The 20,450-nt window shown below is 37.3% G+C and overlaps 1 protein-coding gene across 1 annotated transcript in view; it reads right to left on the bottom strand.

The window, feature by feature from the left end:
• Positions 1 to 432: 432 nt before the first annotated feature.
• Positions 433 to 20,450, bottom strand: part of LOC111803608 (ABC transporter A family member 1) — a 60,116-nt gene continuing 40,098 nt past the window's right edge. The window contains exons 17-40 of the mRNA XM_023688099.1: positions 20,209 to 20,307; positions 19,952 to 20,136; positions 19,529 to 19,583; positions 19,349 to 19,420; positions 17,952 to 18,671; positions 17,628 to 17,806; positions 14,664 to 14,874; positions 13,612 to 13,695; positions 12,351 to 12,392; positions 12,172 to 12,268; positions 11,134 to 11,261; positions 10,945 to 11,049; positions 9,272 to 9,418; positions 8,638 to 8,916; positions 5,327 to 5,462; positions 4,184 to 4,263; positions 3,983 to 4,090; positions 3,755 to 3,905; positions 2,809 to 2,945; positions 2,645 to 2,719; positions 2,277 to 2,580; positions 1,715 to 1,848; positions 794 to 855; positions 433 to 688 (exon numbers count right to left, since the gene is read on the bottom strand). Of these exons, the coding sequence (XP_023543867.1) occupies positions 607 to 688; positions 794 to 855; positions 1,715 to 1,848; positions 2,277 to 2,580; positions 2,645 to 2,719; positions 2,809 to 2,945; positions 3,755 to 3,905; positions 3,983 to 4,090; positions 4,184 to 4,263; positions 5,327 to 5,462; positions 8,638 to 8,916; positions 9,272 to 9,418; positions 10,945 to 11,049; positions 11,134 to 11,261; positions 12,172 to 12,268; positions 12,351 to 12,392; positions 13,612 to 13,695; positions 14,664 to 14,874; positions 17,628 to 17,806; positions 17,952 to 18,671; positions 19,349 to 19,420; positions 19,529 to 19,583; positions 19,952 to 20,136; positions 20,209 to 20,307 (3,672 nt within the window). The 3' untranslated portion in view covers positions 433 to 606. The remainder of the gene's footprint in view (positions 689 to 793; positions 856 to 1,714; positions 1,849 to 2,276; positions 2,581 to 2,644; positions 2,720 to 2,808; positions 2,946 to 3,754; positions 3,906 to 3,982; positions 4,091 to 4,183; positions 4,264 to 5,326; positions 5,463 to 8,637; positions 8,917 to 9,271; positions 9,419 to 10,944; positions 11,050 to 11,133; positions 11,262 to 12,171; positions 12,269 to 12,350; positions 12,393 to 13,611; positions 13,696 to 14,663; positions 14,875 to 17,627; positions 17,807 to 17,951; positions 18,672 to 19,348; positions 19,421 to 19,528; positions 19,584 to 19,951; positions 20,137 to 20,208; positions 20,308 to 20,450) is intronic.

The raw sequence follows: 20,450 nt of genomic DNA, 5'->3' as shown, positions 1-20,450 counted from the left end.
CCGTCAGCCTCACAGTTTTAAAACTCGTCTACTAGGGAGAGGTTTCCACACCTTTATAAAGAATGCTTCGTTTCCCTTTCCAACCGATGTGGGATCTTACAATTTACCCACTTTCAGGGTCCAGTGTCCTCGCTGACACATCGCTCGATGCCTAGCTTTGATACCATTTAACCGCCCAAACCCACCAGTAATAGATATTATCCGCTTTAGCCCCTTGTGTATCACCGTCAACCTCACGATTTTAAAACGCATCTGGTAGGGAGAGGTTTCCACACCCTAATAAAGAATGGTTCGTTACCCTTTCCAACCGATGTGAGATCGAACACTGATGCTCTCTTTTAGATAGGAATCCCAGCCCTCAGTTTTTAAAATGGCTTTGAGTGCAGGCTAGAGCCGCAGGAAACCACAGAACGAAAATCATAAGAACCAATAAGCAATAAAGAACCTCGTGGACTTCTGCATTAAAATAAGCATTTGTCGTTCATGAAACATCCAAAGCATCTCAAATAACATTGTTATATTAACTCAGTTGCAGCAAACTAAAGTTTCTTGAATGAGAAAGGATATGCACATTACGTAAGTATGAAATGTCACCTATACTTTTGATTAAGGATTCGATGCAAAATGGTTAAATATCGTTTCCAACGTCGATTGGCTGAGACTGTATTCGGCAATTCCGAGTCGTTTTCTGGACGAAAGAAAACATCATAACAAGAATATAGATCAGACAGATGAACGAGGGAAGTGATTCGGAACGTTATAGGGGGAATAATGAAGTAATGAATAATCTTACCTGTTTCTCTCTATGTGTCCAAAAGCATCAGCAAGCGAGAGACCATCCTCCCCGTAAGGCAACTGCATTTGAGAAACAGAACTTTCGTTTAAGAACGAACACATATCAATCTTCCAGAAAACGACATGCATTACCATGAACAAAATGATCGTTGCACGCTGGTTAATGTTAGGAATCACGGACCTCCACAGTGGTATGATATTGCCCACTTTGAGCATAAGCTCTTGTGGCTTTGGTTTGGGCTTCCCCAAAAGGCCTCCTTCCATGGAGATGTATTTGTTACCCTAAATTAGCCAAGGTGGGACTCCCTCCTGACAATCCTCAACAATCCTCAACAATCCTCCCCTCGAACAAAGTACAATATAGAACCTCCCCTAAGGTCTATGGAGCCCTCGAACAACCTTCCCTTAATCGAGGCTCGACTCCTTTGGAGTCCCCAAACAAAGTACGTCTTTGTTCGACACTTCAGTCACTTTAGACTACACCTTCGAGACTCTAACTTCTTTGTTCGACATTTGAGGATTTTATTGACATAGCTAAGTTAAGGGCATGACTCTAATACCACGTTAGGAATCACGACTCTCCACAATGGTATGATATTGTCCACTTTGAGCATAAGCTCTCATGGCTTTGCTTTGGACTTCACCAAAAAGCCTAATGCCAATAGAGATGTATTCTTACTTATAAACTCAGGATCATTCCCTAAATTAGCCCACGTGGGACTCCCTCCCAACAATCTTCAACAATTAACGTTATCGATTCAGATCAGTGGTTGGGCAAGAGCTCAATATTCAATCATCAAAATGTTGATTTAGCGAAAACGTGAAACGCAAAAAAGGAATACGAGAATATGCAAACGCCCATCTTTGCTTATACTAAATTCTATGCATCTTTGCTTCAGAAAGTCACTATTGATCATACCTGATATTTCATACTTAAGCCGTTGCAGCCATGAAATGTTGCACCGGGAAATGAAGAGAGAATAAATGAATTAATCTCTGAGAACTTTTCTGTCGCTAACCACCACTCAGAAAATATAGGTAATGGTATACTGCCTACAAAATCCATAGAGAAAGATAGACATAAGATAATTAGGTAACATAAATAAGTAATGTAATAGACATAAGATAATTCGGGGCCGACGCTGGCACACCGCTTGGTGTCCACCCCATTTGGGGCTCAACCTCCTTGCTAGCACACCGTCCGGTGTCTGGCTCTAATATCATTTGTAACAGCCAAAGCCCACCGCTAGCCGACATTGTCCTTTTTGGATTTTCCTTTTCGGGTTTCCATTCAAGGTTTCTAAAGCACGTCTGCTAGGGAGAGGTTTCCACACCCTCATAAAGAATGCTTCGTTCCCCTCTCTAACTGATGTGAGATCTCACATGATACCTTGATAGTAGAACGCCGGGCGGGTCTCCGATGAAAATAAAATGAATTTCAGGGAGAGAATAAGAAGAATACAAACAACGATTCTACATACCGTCTCGAAACAATTGCTCTGTCAATTGTTCACCACAAACTCCAGGAGCAGTAGACGGTGAGGACACAAGTGTTCTTACCCTTTCTTCATTTCCAAGCCAACGTCCAATTATGGTTAACATTTGCCTAGACAAACTAATCTCTGTCACTGATTGATTTTCAGGCGTAATGGGTATAATAGCTTCTATACAAACTTCAATGTCACTCAATAAGCCTCTTCGGTGTGAGGGAAAATCAAGAACACCCTCACGAATATGTTGGCAAAAGTTATGCAAGTCCTCCGAGTCGATTTCATGAGGTTTGACCTGTAGAAATAGGATTGAAATCAAACTATCGATTACATCGAAGAATTAGTATGCCATAAAGTACCTCGAGCTCAAGATGATTCCCGAATCGTGTTTTTAAATGCTGGGGACTTCCTATGCAACGTAGCCGCCCTCCAACCTTCGAATGGAAATAAGCAAAAGTTCACATAGGGTCCTAGGTAGAAACCAATAAATGATTCAGGTTGTATGAAGAAAATCTTTATCTACCATTATCCCGATGCGAGTGCACAGTGCTTGCGCTTCGTTCATGCTGTGTGTGGTGAGGATAACTGCTGTCTTTCCACGTCGGGTAGATATCCGGGATATAACGTCCCACATGAACCGTTTGGCAATAGGATCCATCCCTACAAATGACAGTAATTGATTTCTGATGATGACAATATGAAGTACTAGGAGAACCATTCTATTTCATTTGCTTAAAAAAATTTCATTACTTTTCGATCTCAGAAGTCCAGCACATGTTAAGCATGAAACTACTCAAATTTTCAAGTGCCCCTCCCTTATAGTTCACCAGTTAGGAGTCATCTGATGTATATTACCTCCAGATTCAACAAAAAATAAATATTTTCATCTCTAAATTTGTAACGGCCCAAACCCACCGTTAACCGATATTGTCCTTTTTGGGCTTTTCCTTTCAGGCTTCCCCTTAAGGTTTTTAAAATGCGTTTTCTAGGGAGAGGTTTCCACACCCTTATAAAGAATGTTTCGTTCTCCTCCCCAACCGATGTGAGATCTCACAATCCACCCCCTTCAGGGCCCAGTGTCCTCGCTGGTACTCGTTCCCTTCTCCAATCAATGTGGGACCATCAATCCACCCCCCTTCAGGGCCCAGCGTCCTTGCTGGCATATTGCCTCGTGCCACCCCCTTAGGGACTCAGCCTCCTCGCTGGCACATCGCCCGATATCTAGCTCTAATAACATTTGTAACACCCCATGCCCACCGTTAGCAGATATTGTCCTTTTTGGGCTTTCCCTTTCGAGCATCCCCTCAAGGTTTTTAAAACGCGTCTACTAGGGAGAAGTTTCCACACCTTTATAAAGAATGTTTCGTTCTCCTTTCGAGCCGATTGAGATCTCACAAATATCCAAACTCGTGACCTCAATTTGAAGAAATATCTAATGATATTATCAACAGTTAAAAAAAAAAAAGTACCTGTGGATGGCTCATCAAGAATAACAACAGGAGGTTCTCCAATCATTGCAATTGCTACGGAGAGTTTACGTTTGTTTCCTCCACTGAGTGAATATGATGGTTTATTGGCATGCTTCATCAAGTCAAAGTCCACCAATTTTTCCATTACGACCTACCCAGATGGTTATACAATCTCAAAGTTAGATGATTTAGCAAAAACTCAACTAAAAATTGAACTATAATACGTACATCATCTATCTTCAACTCTGGAACACCTTTAATTCGTGCATAAAGTTCTAGATGTTCCTTAGCAGTAAGGAACTCTAATAGCGCATCGAACTGTGGGCAATATCCAATCTGATTTTGGATGGAACAATGAAGTTTCAGGTGTAATATATATGACAACAGAACAGTTCAAAATAAATGAGGAAAACAAAATCTTTAACATACATGGCAACGAGCAGCCTTCGGATCGGTTCTTATATCTTTTCCGAAAATAAAAGCAGATCCCTCACTGGGAGATTCTTCTCCTGGAGAACATTAAGCTTGTTAGTGATCCAGTTCTTTAAACAATGGAGTTACATTTGATATTAAAAGACTTTGCACCACGATTATTGATGACTATAAGGAGGGAAAACTACATACAATAATCAATTTAACAAGCTACAAATTTTTTTATAAAACAATAACTAAAGTTATAAGCGTTTAGATAAGGTTTGGACTTTGTAACGGCCCAAGCCCACCACTAGTTGATATTGTCCTCTTTAGACTTTTCCTTTCGAGCTTTACCTCAAGGTTTTTAAAACGCGTCTGCTAGGGCAAGGTTTCCACACCCTTGTAAAGAATGTTTCATTCTCCTCCCTAATCGGTGTGGGATCTCACAATCCACCCCCCTTCGAGGCCTAGCATCCTTGCTGGCACACCGCTTCGTGTCCACCCCCCTTTAGGGTTCAGTTTTCTTGCTGGCACATCGCCCGGAACCTGGCTTTGATACCATTTGTAACGGCCCAAGCCCATCGATAGCAGATATTGTTCTCTTTAGGCTTTCCCTTTTGGGCTTCCCCTCAAGGTTTTTAAAACGCGTCTGCTAGGGAGAGGTTTCCACACCCTTATAAAGAATGCTTCGTTCTACTCCCCAATCAATGTGGGACCCCCCACAATCCACCCCTCTTCGGAGCCTAGCATCCTTGCTGGCACACCGCCTTGTGTCCACCCCCCTTCAAGGTTCAGTCTTCTCGCTGGCACATCGCCCGAAACTTGGCTCTGATACCATTTGTAACGGCCCAAGCCCACCGCTAGCAGATATTGTCCTCTTTCGGTTTTCCCTTTCGGGCTTCCCCTCAAGGTTTTTAAAACGCGTCTGCTAGCGAGAGGTTTCCACACTCTTATAAAGAATGCTTCGTTCTCCTCCCCAACCAATATGGGATCTCATAGACTTATTCATCGATGGTAGCTTCATCATAGTTTCATAAGTTATTGCTTTATGCTAAAGTTATCTAAATGAAAATGCCTCATATAAAATTATTAGATGTACAAGAGCTCTTATCAAGATTGTTACTGTTAACATAAATAAAAAAGGAAGAAACGTTATACCAGTAAGCATTGATAGAGTTGTTGTCTTTCCAGCACCATTTGTTCCTAAAAACCCAAAGCATTCACCCTCTTGAACTGAAAACGTTAAAGAATCCACTGCAACTTTCTTGTGGAGATAATTTTCTCCAGGATACACCTGAAAATGGTTTTTGAAAATTGCTAAACTTTCTATAAGCTTTTAATGCACATCCTAATACAAACTTTAAAAAGGCCTAAAAGATTACAAAAGTTAAGCTAGAGATAATTTCCTAAATTTGATAATTATGAAACTACCCTAACTTTGCAAAATAATGTACAACACTCCTCAAAATGAGTTGTATTATTATACAATCCCGACTTTCTAGTTAGATCTTCGAAGTTAGGTCTTGGTAAAGGTTTGATAAGGATATGCACTAGCTGCTGCTTGGTGTCACAATTGCACTTTTCTTGACAGCAGACATTTGCGATTGTGCGGCATTCACTCTCAACACCAAGTGAGTTAAGCCAATTTGTATTCATGTCGCCTATGACCGAGCAACGTATGCTCAAGCCTCTGACCCCGTTTGAGAAGAAAGTTTTAGAAAACAGGGGCAGGGCGGAGAGGTTTTTGAAAGCGACTTTGAAAGTAAGAATGAGAGAAGATTTTAAAAGCAACGTTATATAACTATATGCAAAAGGCAACACAGCGGCTTAAATAACACATAACTTTCCGGGCAGGGAGAAATTGACAACTAGTCGCATCACCTTATAGTACATTTTGAGGCGATTCAAGTCTGACAGGCCTAGACGTGATTTTGCTGAATGATCATACAAAATCAGGGGGAGGAGTTGACAACTAATCACACCTCCCTATAGTACATTTTGGGGCAATTCAGGTGTGGTAGGCCTAGACATGATTTCGCCTAGTAGTTGTACAAACAGAAAATACAATAATAAGGCAATACAACATAAAATAAAGGTTTCGATGTGACACATGACACTTGGTAGGCACATAGTTGAGTTGAGCTAGTTCATCATTTACTTTTTCTTAGATAATATGTTGATCTATTTCGATATGTTTTGTCCTATAACGAAGAACAAGGTTATTTGAAACACTTAGGGCAGCTTGATTATCACACATTATTTGTATGAGTGGCGAACAATCGTTTCCTAATTCATACGAGACTCTCTTGATTCATATTCCTTCACACATGCCAAGGGCAAGTGCTCTGAATTCACCGTCTGCACTATTTCTTGCAACCACAACTACTTTTTGCTTCTCCATGCTAAAAGATTACCCTACATGAAGTAGTAACCCAAAATACATCTTCTATCTGTAACATCATCTGTTCAATCTTGCATCAGAGTATACCTTAGTGTTTTTCTTGTCAATTTCTCAAAAAAGTCATTTTCCAAGGGCAGTTTTTAAATTTATAAGGATTCGATATACAACTTCTATATGTTCTTCATTGGGATTATGCATAAACTGAATAACCATGATGACAACGAATCCAATATCTGGACGAGTACATTGGTATCTCCCCCTATCCATAGGTGTACTCTCATTGTTGAATCCAAGTTTCTTTTGCGGGTCTATAAGAGAATCGGTTGGATTTCATCCTAACATGTTAGTTTCTTTGAGAAGATCGAAAAAATACTTAGTTTAGGATATAATTATACCCTTAGTTAACTAAGAAACTTCCATACCCAAAAAAATATTTGAGGTTTCTTAGATTCTTGACCTCAACTTCTTTAGCCAAGTGCTTATTCACATTTGTAATTCTAATTCATTTTCAGAAATAAAGATATCATCAACATGAAAGCAAGTAATTTTTCAGACATTTTGTTATGATATCAAAGTATGTTTGACTAACAATGTGAATACTTAAGTGTAATGGCCCCACCGCTGACAGATATTGTCTTCTTTGGATTTTTCCTTTCGGGCTTCCCCTCAAGACTTTAAAACGCGTCTGCTAGGGAGAGGTTTCCACACCCTTATAAAGGGTGTTTCGTTCTCCTTCCCAACTGATGTGGGACATGGGAGGAGAACAAAACACCCTTTGTAAGGGTGTGAAAACCTTTTCCTAACAGACGCATTTTAAAGCCTTGAGGGGAAGCCCGAAAGGGAAAGCCTAAAGAGGACAATATTTGGTAGCAGTGGGCTTGGACCGTTACAAATGGTATCAGAGCCAGACACCAAACGATGTACCATCCTTCTTGTTGTTCCACAAAGGGGGGTAGACATGAGGCGGTGTGCCAATAAGGACGTTGGGCCCCGAAGGGGGGTGGATTTGTTGGTGGTGCCACATCGATTGGAGAAAAGGAACAAGTGACAACGAGGACGCTAGGCCTTGAAGGGGGGTGGATTGTGATGTCCCACATTGGTTGGGGAGGAGAACAAAACACCCTTTATAAGGGTGTGGGAACCTTCCCCTAGCAGACACGTTTTAAAGCCTTGAGGGGAAGCTCGAAAGGGAAAGCCCAAAGAGAACAATATTTGCTAGCGGTGGGCTTGGGCTGTTACATCAAGACTAAGAACAAAGGTTGCACATCAATCAAATAAATCAAACAAAGCATGAGGAGATTGGTCAAATCCAAAGAGGATTTTCTTCCATTTACAACCCTTTGTTGAATCAAATTCCTCTCTACATCTAGAAGGAATATCCATGTATACTTCTTCAAATCACCATTCAAAAAAGCATTTTTAATATCTAAATCTTGAAGGCCCCAGTCAAGATCGGTTGTTGGAGACAAGATAACTCTTATGGCGTTGAGTTTAATAATTGGTGCAAACGTTTCGTGATAGTAAAAGGAAAAATACGCTATCCTAATACGAACTTAAGAAGACTAAAAAATTACAAGAATTAAGGAGGAGATCATTTCCTAGAATTGATAACTACAAAACGACCTTAACTTGAAAATAATTTATATCAGTTTTAAATGGCTAACATACCCAATAATTTTCAACTCTCAATGCCATAAAAACTATATATATATATATATATATATATATATATATATAGATTCTGTGTGGTCAGCAGAAAACGGGAGAATTCCGGTGAGGTCCTATGACATACTCCAACAAAAAAGCGTTGTTGAGTGTTGTGCAAATTTTTGAGTCCACAAGTGTTGTTGAGTATTGTGCAAACTTAAATAATGATATAAAGTTAAATTTATTGTAACCCATCAACTTAATACAATTCAAGTTTGATACGTAATATTTAATCCTTCATCAACCAAATCAAGAAGAATATATCCTTGCAGTTTCGAACAAAAAAACGAGGATCAAAACGTATAAATATTCTTGCAACAAAAATTTCATCATAATTAATTGAATTCAAAAGTGAAAATACCTTCCGAAGATTACTCAAGTAGATAATGGCTTTGTCGATAGAACCCGATAGGACCCTGTTTCTTTCTGCTGTCACATCTACATCGATATCAAAGTCAGGAATAACATACCCCGAAGAAGGCCCAAGAAGAGGTTCAACACAGGGGGATGAAGTTTCAGTTCTAAGATTTGTGAGATTGTTCCTCCAACGCTTCATCCACAATTCCTTGACTGATAATGCAGTCAATTTATGAAGTGGCAGCAGTTCAAGGCCAAGAGTTAAGAGAAAGTAACACACAGACTGTCAGAAGAAAAAAAAAAAAAAATCAAATAAGAACAAATCTATTGCATATATAAGATTTAGTTATTCTAAATTAATCACTAAGAAAACAATTAATATCATACTTGATCGATTATCACCACGACGACTCGTCAAAATGTCGACCAGCCAAAAGTAAATGCAATACAGTTGTGACCTAAATCTTACTTCTTGATACTCAAACGGCCTGGCATTCAATAATTTATTTAAAGATACTTATTGACTATCTTTATCATTTTTCCATCTGTTGGGAAATAAAATTATCAGGTCTAATTGCGAGGACAGTTCAATAAATTGTCACAGAAACCTTCTATTGAAGCAAGAGGAACATACAAACCTGTACACCGAGATAACAAATTGAGGCACCAGTAACATTCCAATCATAAACCCCATCGGTTGTTTTATCTTTCATCCCCTGCCGAAGAAGAGCCAACGAGGCTAGTCCATCAGCAAAGCAAAACCCAGGTGATATTCTGAAGAAATTCTGCACGAACACCCCAGAAAATCAGAAGAAATTAATGTTAAATGCATGCATGCTGATGAGGGAACAAATTTACTGAGAACAGAGAGCAGAGATAAACAGATCTGCATCAAGATGTCTAGACTATCAGTATTATTGCCACAGTAGCACACAGACACGAAAAATTAACAGTAATGAGATAGAAGTTAATAATCTTATTGATAATGGCTCACAGATGTGCACAGAATATATAGATAAAAGTCTATGGTGATGGCATAGTTGGTTGATTCAACAGAACAAGAGAGAGTCTAAGCTTTTCTATCACTATCAATAGAGAAGGGTATGTGGTTTCTGTAGCGAGACTGGCATGAATAAATCCTTCTCTGACTTATGAAATTAAATATCAAATCTGTAGATTTGTATCAGTATTTATGTTTAGCTTAGATATTAGTTTTTTTAATCTTTTAATTACTATTTAATAACCTTTTCTTTCATAATTAGTCTCCTTATTGTAAGTTTCTCTTGTAGTATAGGTACCCACAATTGTCAGAAACTTCAGCCATCATCCTCACTGGCGTAATGTTCTTCCAACGTCACCCTTGTCATCGTTGTTTCGGTGATCTCTTGTGGATATTGTTTTTCTTAGGTCAATTTGCTGTTGTTTCAGGCACCTGATATCATGGGACTTTTTTTCTTATCGTCGTGCATTTTTTCCCACTCCTATCTGTTTTCATCATGTATGCCATCCCGTGTATGTTATTAGCACGCTTATGTACGTATTCGTGGTCCATTGTGGAAGTCATATGAACCCTAATTCAGTTGGAACCCTAAGTCTCTTTAATTGCGAGTTTCATTAGTCTTCCAATCGATCCCATACAAAGCCCCCACACTGACTGTTTTTTCAGCCATTACTAATTTACCTCTCCTAAGGTAGGTATTTACTGTTGGAATAAACTCAAATCCAACACTCAAATGCTGAAGGTTAGTTTTGTTTAAAATAAACTTAATGTTAATTTGAGTAAATTTGTTAGGTTAAGAAAGTTTATTTGAAAAAAGCCCGTTGAAAAGTTTTTTTACGGAATGATGGTAGGGGTTTATGAGCATTTCTCTACGGAATGATGGTAGGGGTTTATGAGCGTTTCTCTACGGAATGATGGTAGGGGTTTATGAGCGTTTCTCTCACTCTATTATTAGTGTTAGAAAAGGTATAAATACCTAATCCTTTTCTTGTAAAGTCGGAGCAAAAGAGAGCAGAAATACAGAGCAATAGAAAAGGCTTTTGATAAAATCAGTGTCTGTCTCCTTGTCTCTCCTCTCTCGACATCTCCTTCACAAATACGCGAGTAGTATTTTCGCAAAGCGGTACTTCACAAATTAGTGAGTTTTATTTTAACATTTACAATTGGAGGTCTCATATAACACTTCAATTATTCTTATCGAGACCCAAAATACAATAGGAGATGAAAATTGAAAACCATTTAGGAGAGTATTCACTTGTTAGCAGACCATCTTGAATAAACAGCAATAACAAAGGCATGAAGAGAACCAACCTTAAGAAAAGAATTTGTTTTTGCCATTGTTTCAATAAGCCCCATTATGAATGAAATAACCATAAGAATAAGTCCAGTGAAAAAGTGGACCGACAGAACCACATTCTGCAAAGAAAATGAGACAATATTTTGGTAAATAATGATGGTTCATACCATTTAGATACAGTAAAAAGGTGATTTTTCTTTTACCTGAGCCACAGTATGGTCGAAAAAGAAAAATGTAAGGCAATATGTTGATGATGCAATGGCCATTCCATACTCCAAAAATATAACGGCCGTTGCTATGAATCTACCTTTACCAATGAATTGATCCATACCTGCATACATTTTTGAAATCAAACAAATACGACAAAAAAAAAAAANCACAAAAGTTATCGGAACTCATAGGTGTACAAAAGACTGACATTAATTTTGAAGAAAAAGGAATAGATGAAAGATGTTAGGATCGCTCAACAACGCACACACTCAATCAAGATGAACACAAAGAACATGAGAGAGAAAATTCAAGAAGGAATATTAACTAAAGGTTTTATTGACAACTTCAGGTATGTACACCAAGAGAGAACACACTCGATCTTCAGGTATGTACACCAAGAGAGAACACACTCGATCAAGATGAACACAGAGAACATGAGAGAGAAAATTCAAGGAGAAATATTGGCTAAAGGTTTTATTGATGACTTCAGGTATGTACACCAAGAGAGAACACACTTGATCAAGATGAACACAAAGAACATGAGAGAGAAAATTCAAGGAGAAATATTGGCTAAAGGCTTTATTGATGACTTCAGGTATGTACACCAAGAGAGAACACACTCGATCAAGATGAACACAGAGAACATGAGAGAAAATTCAAGGAGAAATATTGGCTAAAGGTTTTATTGATGACTTCAGGTATCTACTAAGAGAGAATACAGAGCACTACCCAATGGGATATATATATATGGTTTCAGTTTACTAAATATAGCTTTAACAGATTTAAGCAGATACATCTCTACCAAATCTTTACGAAATATCTACCATATATATATCTTCTCTACCATATATATCTCTACCAAATTTTAACGAAATATCTACCATATATATTTCTACCAGATCTTTTACTATAGATAGGCATCAGGCTCCATAACCCAACACGAGATGTGAAATAATGGAACAAACTTACTGAATAAAACTCGAAATCATCAAAACTCTGGAAAATGAATAATTAGAAGAGAACGAACGTACCAAAGATGTAAAAGAGTACTAGTGCTAAACAAGTAGGAACCAAGAAGCTTATAACGTCCCATAGGTAAGTAGATATCCAATATGAAAGCATCGAAACCTGGTAACAGTATATTGTTTGAAGACAAGGTCAGGCTTAAATGTTTTAAAAAATATGAGAAGCAAATGAAGAGATGCCTTACCCCACTGATCATTTGCTGGTGTTTAGCTTTTGTTTCACGTTCCTGCATAAATTTAGATAATTTTATCATGTTTTGAAGAAAATTTTCGAAGCCTTATAACTTTTTGTAGATATATAATTAGATTGTTTTCTATGATAAAAGAAGCATCTATTCGTTCTAGTTTCTGATACGTCGGACACCACGCCCATTTCTATCTCCGATCAAGACCAAGACAACAACTTCATTTGGAGTGAGATCTTTTCAAACATCTTTATAATACGATTGAAACGTAAATTCAAAATAAAATCTTTACACTATGACCATCGAACCATGACCGTCGAACTGAGTACTTTAGTGAATACCTAGGGAACGTTTTAAAGGATAAAAACATTTTACAAACATTTTATATCATCCCACTTGTCCATATACCCCTCAACAAAATAAAATTGTTGAGTGAAAAATAAACATAATATTTTTAAGCATGTTCCCAAGTATTTATGAAGAAAATGTAATCATGATTACCTACCTGATCAAATAGGATCCCAAGTCTTCAATTTAGTACTCTTGAATATCTTACAACTGCATTTTTCTAACTACTTGCATACGATCTATTTTACAAAAAAAAATTTGGTTGCACTAGGTCACAATCGCACCCTTTTTAGATATTTACAAGCGATTGTGCGACACTCACTCTTAGCACTGAGTGAGTCAGGCAACTCGAATTCGTATCGCCTAAGGCCGGATGACGTATTCTCAAGCCTCTGGCCCCGCTTTGAGAAGACGGTTTTAGAAAACAGGGGTAGAGAGACTTGCATTTGGGTCTCAATTTATCAAATTTGCATAAAATAGTCCCTGTAGACTCAACCTGATCTAAATACTACCTTTGATTGCATATTCTTGCATATGGAGATTTGCAGATCATCTAACCACTTGAAATTTGACATATTTTCGACGTTTTCTTCGATTTTTTACTCCATCCTAAACCCTAAAACACCCTAATTCAGTGAACTAACACAATTAGCCAGGTAAAAATATCAACTTATTCTCACGTTAAAAAAAGTATCAATACTTTTACAGTTGGGATAACTTGTGATGTTCGATTAAATCATAGGAACCAACGTGTCACTTTTAAAATTATGAACACCAAATTGAAACCCGACTCAAAGTATAAAGACTAAATTCAAAATTTGTGACCATTGAGACTAATTCGGATCTATGTCAAACCATAACAAACACTCAAAAATAATTTATAATGTGTTAAGAAGGGATCTAAAAGTACTACCTTCACAAGTGAGACAGCAAATGATGCAGGAATAAAACAGAACGCTATATTAACGATGATAGCAGCAGCAAAAGCATCCAAATCCTACAAAATGACAAGATTTTTCTTCATTGAAGCATAAAAAAGTACTGACATAAATAAATGAAAGAGATAATACAGCACACAATATTAAGATTTCTTGTAATACAGAATTTATTAGATACGAGAAAACTTGCAAAACAATCCAGTGTTCAGTGAATATAGGAGCAATGAAGCAAGAGATAGTAAATATATTCCCTATTTACTACACAGGACAAGTGTTTTTGGAACTTTAAACTGTCGATATACTTTTACTATATGTGGACGAACAAAGCGTGGAATCTCTATTTAAAATGTAACCTGTCACCGTCTTTGAAACATTGAGTTCTATAAGTTCAAAACTAACAATGTTCAGAAAAGATCTGCAAGAAGGAAGTCATGAAGAATATATGGTCTAAGTTATTTCTAATAAGAGCATCTTCCACAAACTTCATGCATACCAGAAGGACGCATAAGAGAAATGCAGCCACAGAATAATAAATATATTTCCTTACATAACAGGTAACATATTTTAGGATGGCAACATGCCAAATGAATACTCTGCAAGGCAAATAATTACGCTGATGGATGACGATTCAGGTCAAGAACACAGCGGGCCAGAAGAGCATATTCCTTAGAAAGAGGAATATTTTATGAAGAATGAGATGAGAGAGATCATCATTTTGGGACTCGACACCGTTTTGTTATTATTATTTTGTTAAAAAAACAAAGGACTTTCTATTAAGATTCTAAAAAGAACATGGGAGGGATTGGACAGAACGTTGCCACATAAGGCTACTTGATTTTTTAATTCTCCCTAAGAAACAAGTAAAGAGATTTCCATTAAGATTCTGAAAAGTACAGGAGAGGGATGCATAAAGACCAAGGATTGACACAATACGAATCTTCTGGCCTGTCATCTTTATCTTAGAGTTAACAAAATTCATACACAGCAAATGTACCCATACTCATATAAAGAGAAAGAAATCACGTACATGACGTTGCAAGCGTTGGCTTTTTGTCATGGGAAGAGGGTGATTTCGTGTTTGAATAGTCATATTCTGGTCACCAGTAGCAAGCCTCAGAACAGCAGCATTCACCAAATTGATAAAGGTTGGAGCAGAATGCTGACAAGAACAATTGTGAAGTACAGTATATCCTATACTGCCATCACCATTCTGATCATCCATTACAACCGCTCCATACCTAAAGAGCATAGAAAGTAATCATAAATGGACGACGTAATTGAACTGCTGCTTTTGAGGAGCCATGTACACAAATACAGCATATGTTACAATGTGTTCTATGCTAGGATAGACGTAATATTATAGCATTTATTTATATATATACTTGTGAAGCTTCAAAATTCATATTTATAATTTTAAATAATATGAGAAGTAAGGAATTCAAGGGCTCTCTTGTAACTATTTTAATTGTTATTACAAGTTCATTTTGTTTTTAAATTTAGGATATTTCATTCCTAAATTTCTACTATATGTGAAAATACAAGTCTCTTAAAAGATGCCGTTCATGCCAAATATGATTTAGTCAAAATCAGCAGCCTCCCCACTATTCGTGGGCATGTTAGCACCCAACATTATCAAGCTCAAGAGCATAATTGACAACCTCAGCCATTTTACAGGGACGACTCTAAATCTTTCTTCTGACATGACATTAAGCTCAAATATGAAAGACTCCTTGTTCAAGTCATCAGGACAACAAAAATTGCGATCAACAAGACAGAAACAGAGACACCCGACAGTTGTCTTAAGAAAACCTATTAGAGGCAGAGATTCAGAGGATTAAGCTCATTCACCGCCGCCATACAAGGAAATACCCCCACCACATTACCCGGCCGTATTCTTGGATTATAGAGAAAGAGGGCATTTGCAAGAATATCTGGGTCACAAAGCTCCACAAAAAATGCAAGGTCTTCTTTGATTTTAATCATTAGGAGCTACCAACACAGCTGATGAAATTTTTACAAAAAAAAGAAAAAGAAAAACATAAGCGAACAAAATTCAAAGGATAAAATCCTGCTACAGCTATATGCCCCAGTTAGTGCTCAATGTCCAACCACACTGGGCCGATACGAACCACTTGTTCATATCCTGCCCACCTGCTTCTCACTTCTGGTCCCATTCCAGGGGAATTCCAAAATTCCTTGGGTCCAGCACAACATTAAGATCGCGTTATTACAAACCTTTTATCGCCCTTTTTCTCCTTCAGATAAAAAATAAACTCTGTGGCTCCTTCCCAGTGCAGCTATTTGTAGGGTAATTTGGTTAATCATGGAAGATATTACCAACAACTACCAGTTTCTTATAAGAAATATATATTTAATATAAATAAATTGAGTTAGTTCAGCTCCAATCACTTTAAAATAATTACTTTAACTTCCTTCATTTCAACCTGTTCCCTATAGGCCTAAGCTATATAACGGCACAGGAACTGTCCATTGTACTTCATATTTTTTTGAAGATTAATAAAATAATCATGGTTTTCCCCAACTTCACCAAGATTTGATACCAAAGCTTTGGAACTCTGCCTTCACAAAAATGACAGCATCCAAGAATCTGGCAGTAGGCAGGCAAATGGTCCAACTCCGACAGGCTTCACATGGCTGTGCTTGAATTTCAACGCTGCATTCTTCCTATGGAATGGCTACCCAATATATCAGTTTAAGAAAAGGTTTAGTAATAGAACCTAAATGTAGTTGGCTGATCATTGCTTTTCCATAATTAGTGCGCCTAAACTCGGGCTGTAGGAATCTTAGTGACAAGTGGGAAATAAAGATCAGGTGAGGCAAACAAATGATCAGACTATAAAAGCTTGGGGATTCCAAAATTCCAAGTGACTGCATGCTTCTTGAATTGCTAGAACCCTAGTTGGCTACAAAATGAATGCAACAGCCTATGAGGTCCAAGAAAACCCATAGTTCTTCTAAGCATTAACTACAACATGACTTTTAAGTTACTCGGGTCTGTATTTATACTCGCATGAAATCCAACAACCAAAGTGCTCCAAATCATCTTTAGAAAATTGAAACACCTTAATCTCACGTACAGTTTATGGTTTTGGGTTAAGACTGTCAGTAAATGTGGAATATTGGTTTCCAAATTAAGGCTGTAGACCAAAACTTTATTGTAATCAACACAGGGTTGGTAGAATGAAGGGAATCCTAAAATAAAGACGGTAAAATGAAAATAAAAGACAATATAACTAGGAGTAATATCTTACAGCCCATTTGGATAGTTGATATTATTTCATAGGTATAGATATTAAGCATTCCAGATTTAAAAGCTTGAATTTAAACGTTTGGGATAATAAATGCTTGTGTTTGAATAGGAAAAATGTTTGGGATAACAAATGTTTGTGTTTGAATAGGAAGGATAATTAATGTCTGAGAAATGTCTTTCACCAATATGGAAGGTATAAAAACAAAAGCTCCTATTGGATGAGTTTTCAAGTTTAAAACTGAAAACATGTGAAACAAACAAGGATATAAAATATATTTTTTTTAAGAAACCATACAAAAACAAACGAAAACAATAGAACCTTGGAGAATTATAATAATGCATGAATATAACTATATAAACACTATAACATACATAAATAAAATCAGTATAAACTTGCATTGAAAGGTCGGAATACATGATTCATTACGGCGGAAAATGGCTAACACATTTCAAACCAGATGGTATCACTCTAAAATCATAGTGGCTCACATACGTTCAAAATGCAAGCTAAGAACGTGGTTGTAATGAAATTAAATTTGGGAATATTTGGAGTCAAATCATGCTTGGAGAAAATGGATGGACCATGTGATTAGTCAAATAAAAAAGGACTTCGGGCTATTAAAAAAATGCTGCTGAGATGTATCCATGTTAAGGAGTTCCACAAAAGCTACACTAAAATATTTCAGACTGCATAAAATTTTAAAATATATGTCAGAACACCTTGATTGATAGGATTCATTGAAGCTAGACATCAGATATTCACTCATGGATAGTAGAATTGGTCCCAGAGTTTCCCCTGCTGCTTCTATTGCATCGGAAAATGCTTTTTCAGCATCAGGGAACTTATACGCACTAGGTTTATATTTTTGAATCCAGCCACCTTTAATACAGTGTGCAACCTGTGTCACCAAATAACATTCAGAAGAATTAGTCGTCAGATTCAAAAACAATAAAATGAAGTTAAACCTCAGGAGTATCCATTGCTGTCAAGCGAGATAGTCTACATAACAAAGAAAAGAACAGGTTAACATGATAACTGATAACCTGCTGGGAAATGTTCCACTGAAGATCGAAAGGAATTGGGCCACCACCACCACCACCGATTAATTGTGGATTAAATTCTGAAGTTGTCAAAGTTACTGACTGCTGGTCTGGATGTGGCTTGAGCCTAAGAAAGAGAAGACCAACAAACAAGAATACAACAGGAATCAAAAGTTGGAATACAACTGTCCTGCGGTCTCTACGAGCAGTTATGGCCCTCTTAATAAATAATGCTTTTGAATGTTGCCAAAACTTTGATCTCCATAGTATATCACACCCACAGCACCCTAAACTCAGAAAGTTTATAATACTGAAAACTGTTGAAAATACCAAACCACACGCTCTTTTTACTATAAAAGCCAAGAAACCAGCCTTTTCAGATATCCCAAAATGCTGAGATTCAGTGATTTTGCTAGGCGTATGATGAACAGAGCTATTAGAAACCACAGAACTACCAAGGAGAGAACTTTCTTTCTTCTCACTGGGTGCAACGTCAAAATCACATCCAGCAACTTTTAGGAATACTTCCTCAAGAGTGGTAACAGATATACCGTAACTTTCAATTCCAAGATGGTCTTTTTCATCACCAGTATTAATTTCCGAAGAACAATTCATTTCGGAGTTAGAAACTGATCTTCGCATATAATTTTCAATTTCCCGAAACATGCTCTCAAATGAAGAAGCAGATGATATAGGAAGCTTAAAGGAGATCTCAGTCCCAACCTGAAAAGCATGGCAAACATTCATGTACAAAAGGAAACACAAAAGGAAAAAAAAAAGGTCAAAATTGCCTTATGTTAAACTACGAACTTCAGAAAAAAGTCTGTGCCCATCAATTTTCCTGGTTACCAACTTTATCCGTGCATTCAACATATTTTGAACACATGTTCTTAATGGCCAAGGCATAGTGAGCACTGATATAATATACTAATCCTTGAAGTAAAACCTGGTTTCTGGAAGCAGGGCTTAAGCTCGGGCACAAAAAAAGGAAATATATATATACACATTGAGAAAGATGGAGAAGGGAGAGGAAAACATACTTATGAATAGAAAACCAACTCAATAAATAAGAATCAACAAAGCAGGCTGATAAGTTCACAGGTGAACTGCCAAAACCTTATTTTCAACATATTTCATGAGACACTCCTGGTGAACAATGAAAACATTGAATCGTGTTTGCATATATTTTCATTCTTCAATCATTGTCAACCAAACGGGCTTTTGTAGCATCTAGATACAACCGTCAGTATAGCTCATGTAAGAGATTTGATCAATCGTGAAAATTCTTAAAAATATTTCTAGCAACAGCTAGTTTCGGGTAGGCTATTGGTGAGCCTACATGACTACACTATTACTTATAATTGAACGGAAAACAATGAATAGGCAGGTGAATTGATTACCTCACTCACACAGACTGCTGATGGAATGTGACGATAGATGATATCTGCAGCAACGGATACAGTAGGTGCAGACTGAAAGGAGACATTGTGACAAGGAGTCAGGCCAAAGGTTGCAGATTATTGAAGCCATCATTCAGTAAGTTCATAACGAGAACAAAGAAGTTGGAGGAAAACCCTCACCTTCACTAAAGTAAGAGTATAACCAACTCCATACTGATGCTTCAAGAAAAGAGAACTGTAAAAAATAATAATAAATAAATAAAAGAAATGAAACTAGAAATTATGGTTTAACTGGAAGTATCAACAATATAGTGTCCACATCGAATACTTTGTCCCATAGAGTTTTCTACGGGATGACTTTGTTTTTGTAAGTTTATTCTTAGTAAATATTAAAGGTCAAATTTTAATTTAGTTCATTAGTTATTTGTTTCTCTTCTTTCCTTTCTTGCATCGTGTCTTTTTTCTATATTAATTAATGGAGAATACAAAATTTTCGGGACTTGTAAAGTTGTAATCAATGTCAATATGCTTCATTTGATCACGATCCATGATGTAATTGAATCTTTTGCAATGACTATGGAGTCATGCTACCAGAGGCTATACCTTCCACAACATTTCAGAGATCCATTAGCCATAATGGCTATCCGATCTCCCAGTTCATCAGCTTCATCCATTGAGTGTGTTGTCAGCAATATAATCCTACCCTTTTTTATCTTTTTAATTAATTGCCATGTCAAGCGCATTGAGTATGGATCCATTCCACTTGTAGGCTCATCAAGGACGATAACCTGTAACATTAAAATAATAAACATGTAGGAATTATTGAGACGTAGCTTAGCTTTATTTAATCAATAAACCACCTTGCTGTCCCCTATCAACGCTATTCCTAGGGACAGTTTCCTCTTCATGCCGCCAGAAAGAGCCTTCACAGGAGTGTTAATTTTATCAGCCAGGCCAACCTGCGCATAAGGATAGAAATAAATGAACGGTTGATCTTTTCAAACCGATCCCAGTGAACAATAACACAGAGGTAAAACAAATCTGATTATTTTTCACATCAAAAGTAGGAAAAAATTGCAGTGTGAGTAAATGAACTTATCAT

This window comes from Cucurbita pepo, chromosome LG10, assembly GCF_002806865.2.
Source record: "Cucurbita pepo subsp. pepo cultivar mu-cu-16 chromosome LG10, ASM280686v2, whole genome shotgun sequence".
Classification (NCBI taxonomy): domain Eukaryota; kingdom Viridiplantae; phylum Streptophyta; class Magnoliopsida; order Cucurbitales; family Cucurbitaceae; genus Cucurbita; species Cucurbita pepo.
Note: the sequence above shows the minus strand (reverse complement) of the source record. Positions and strands in the feature narration are given on the sequence as shown.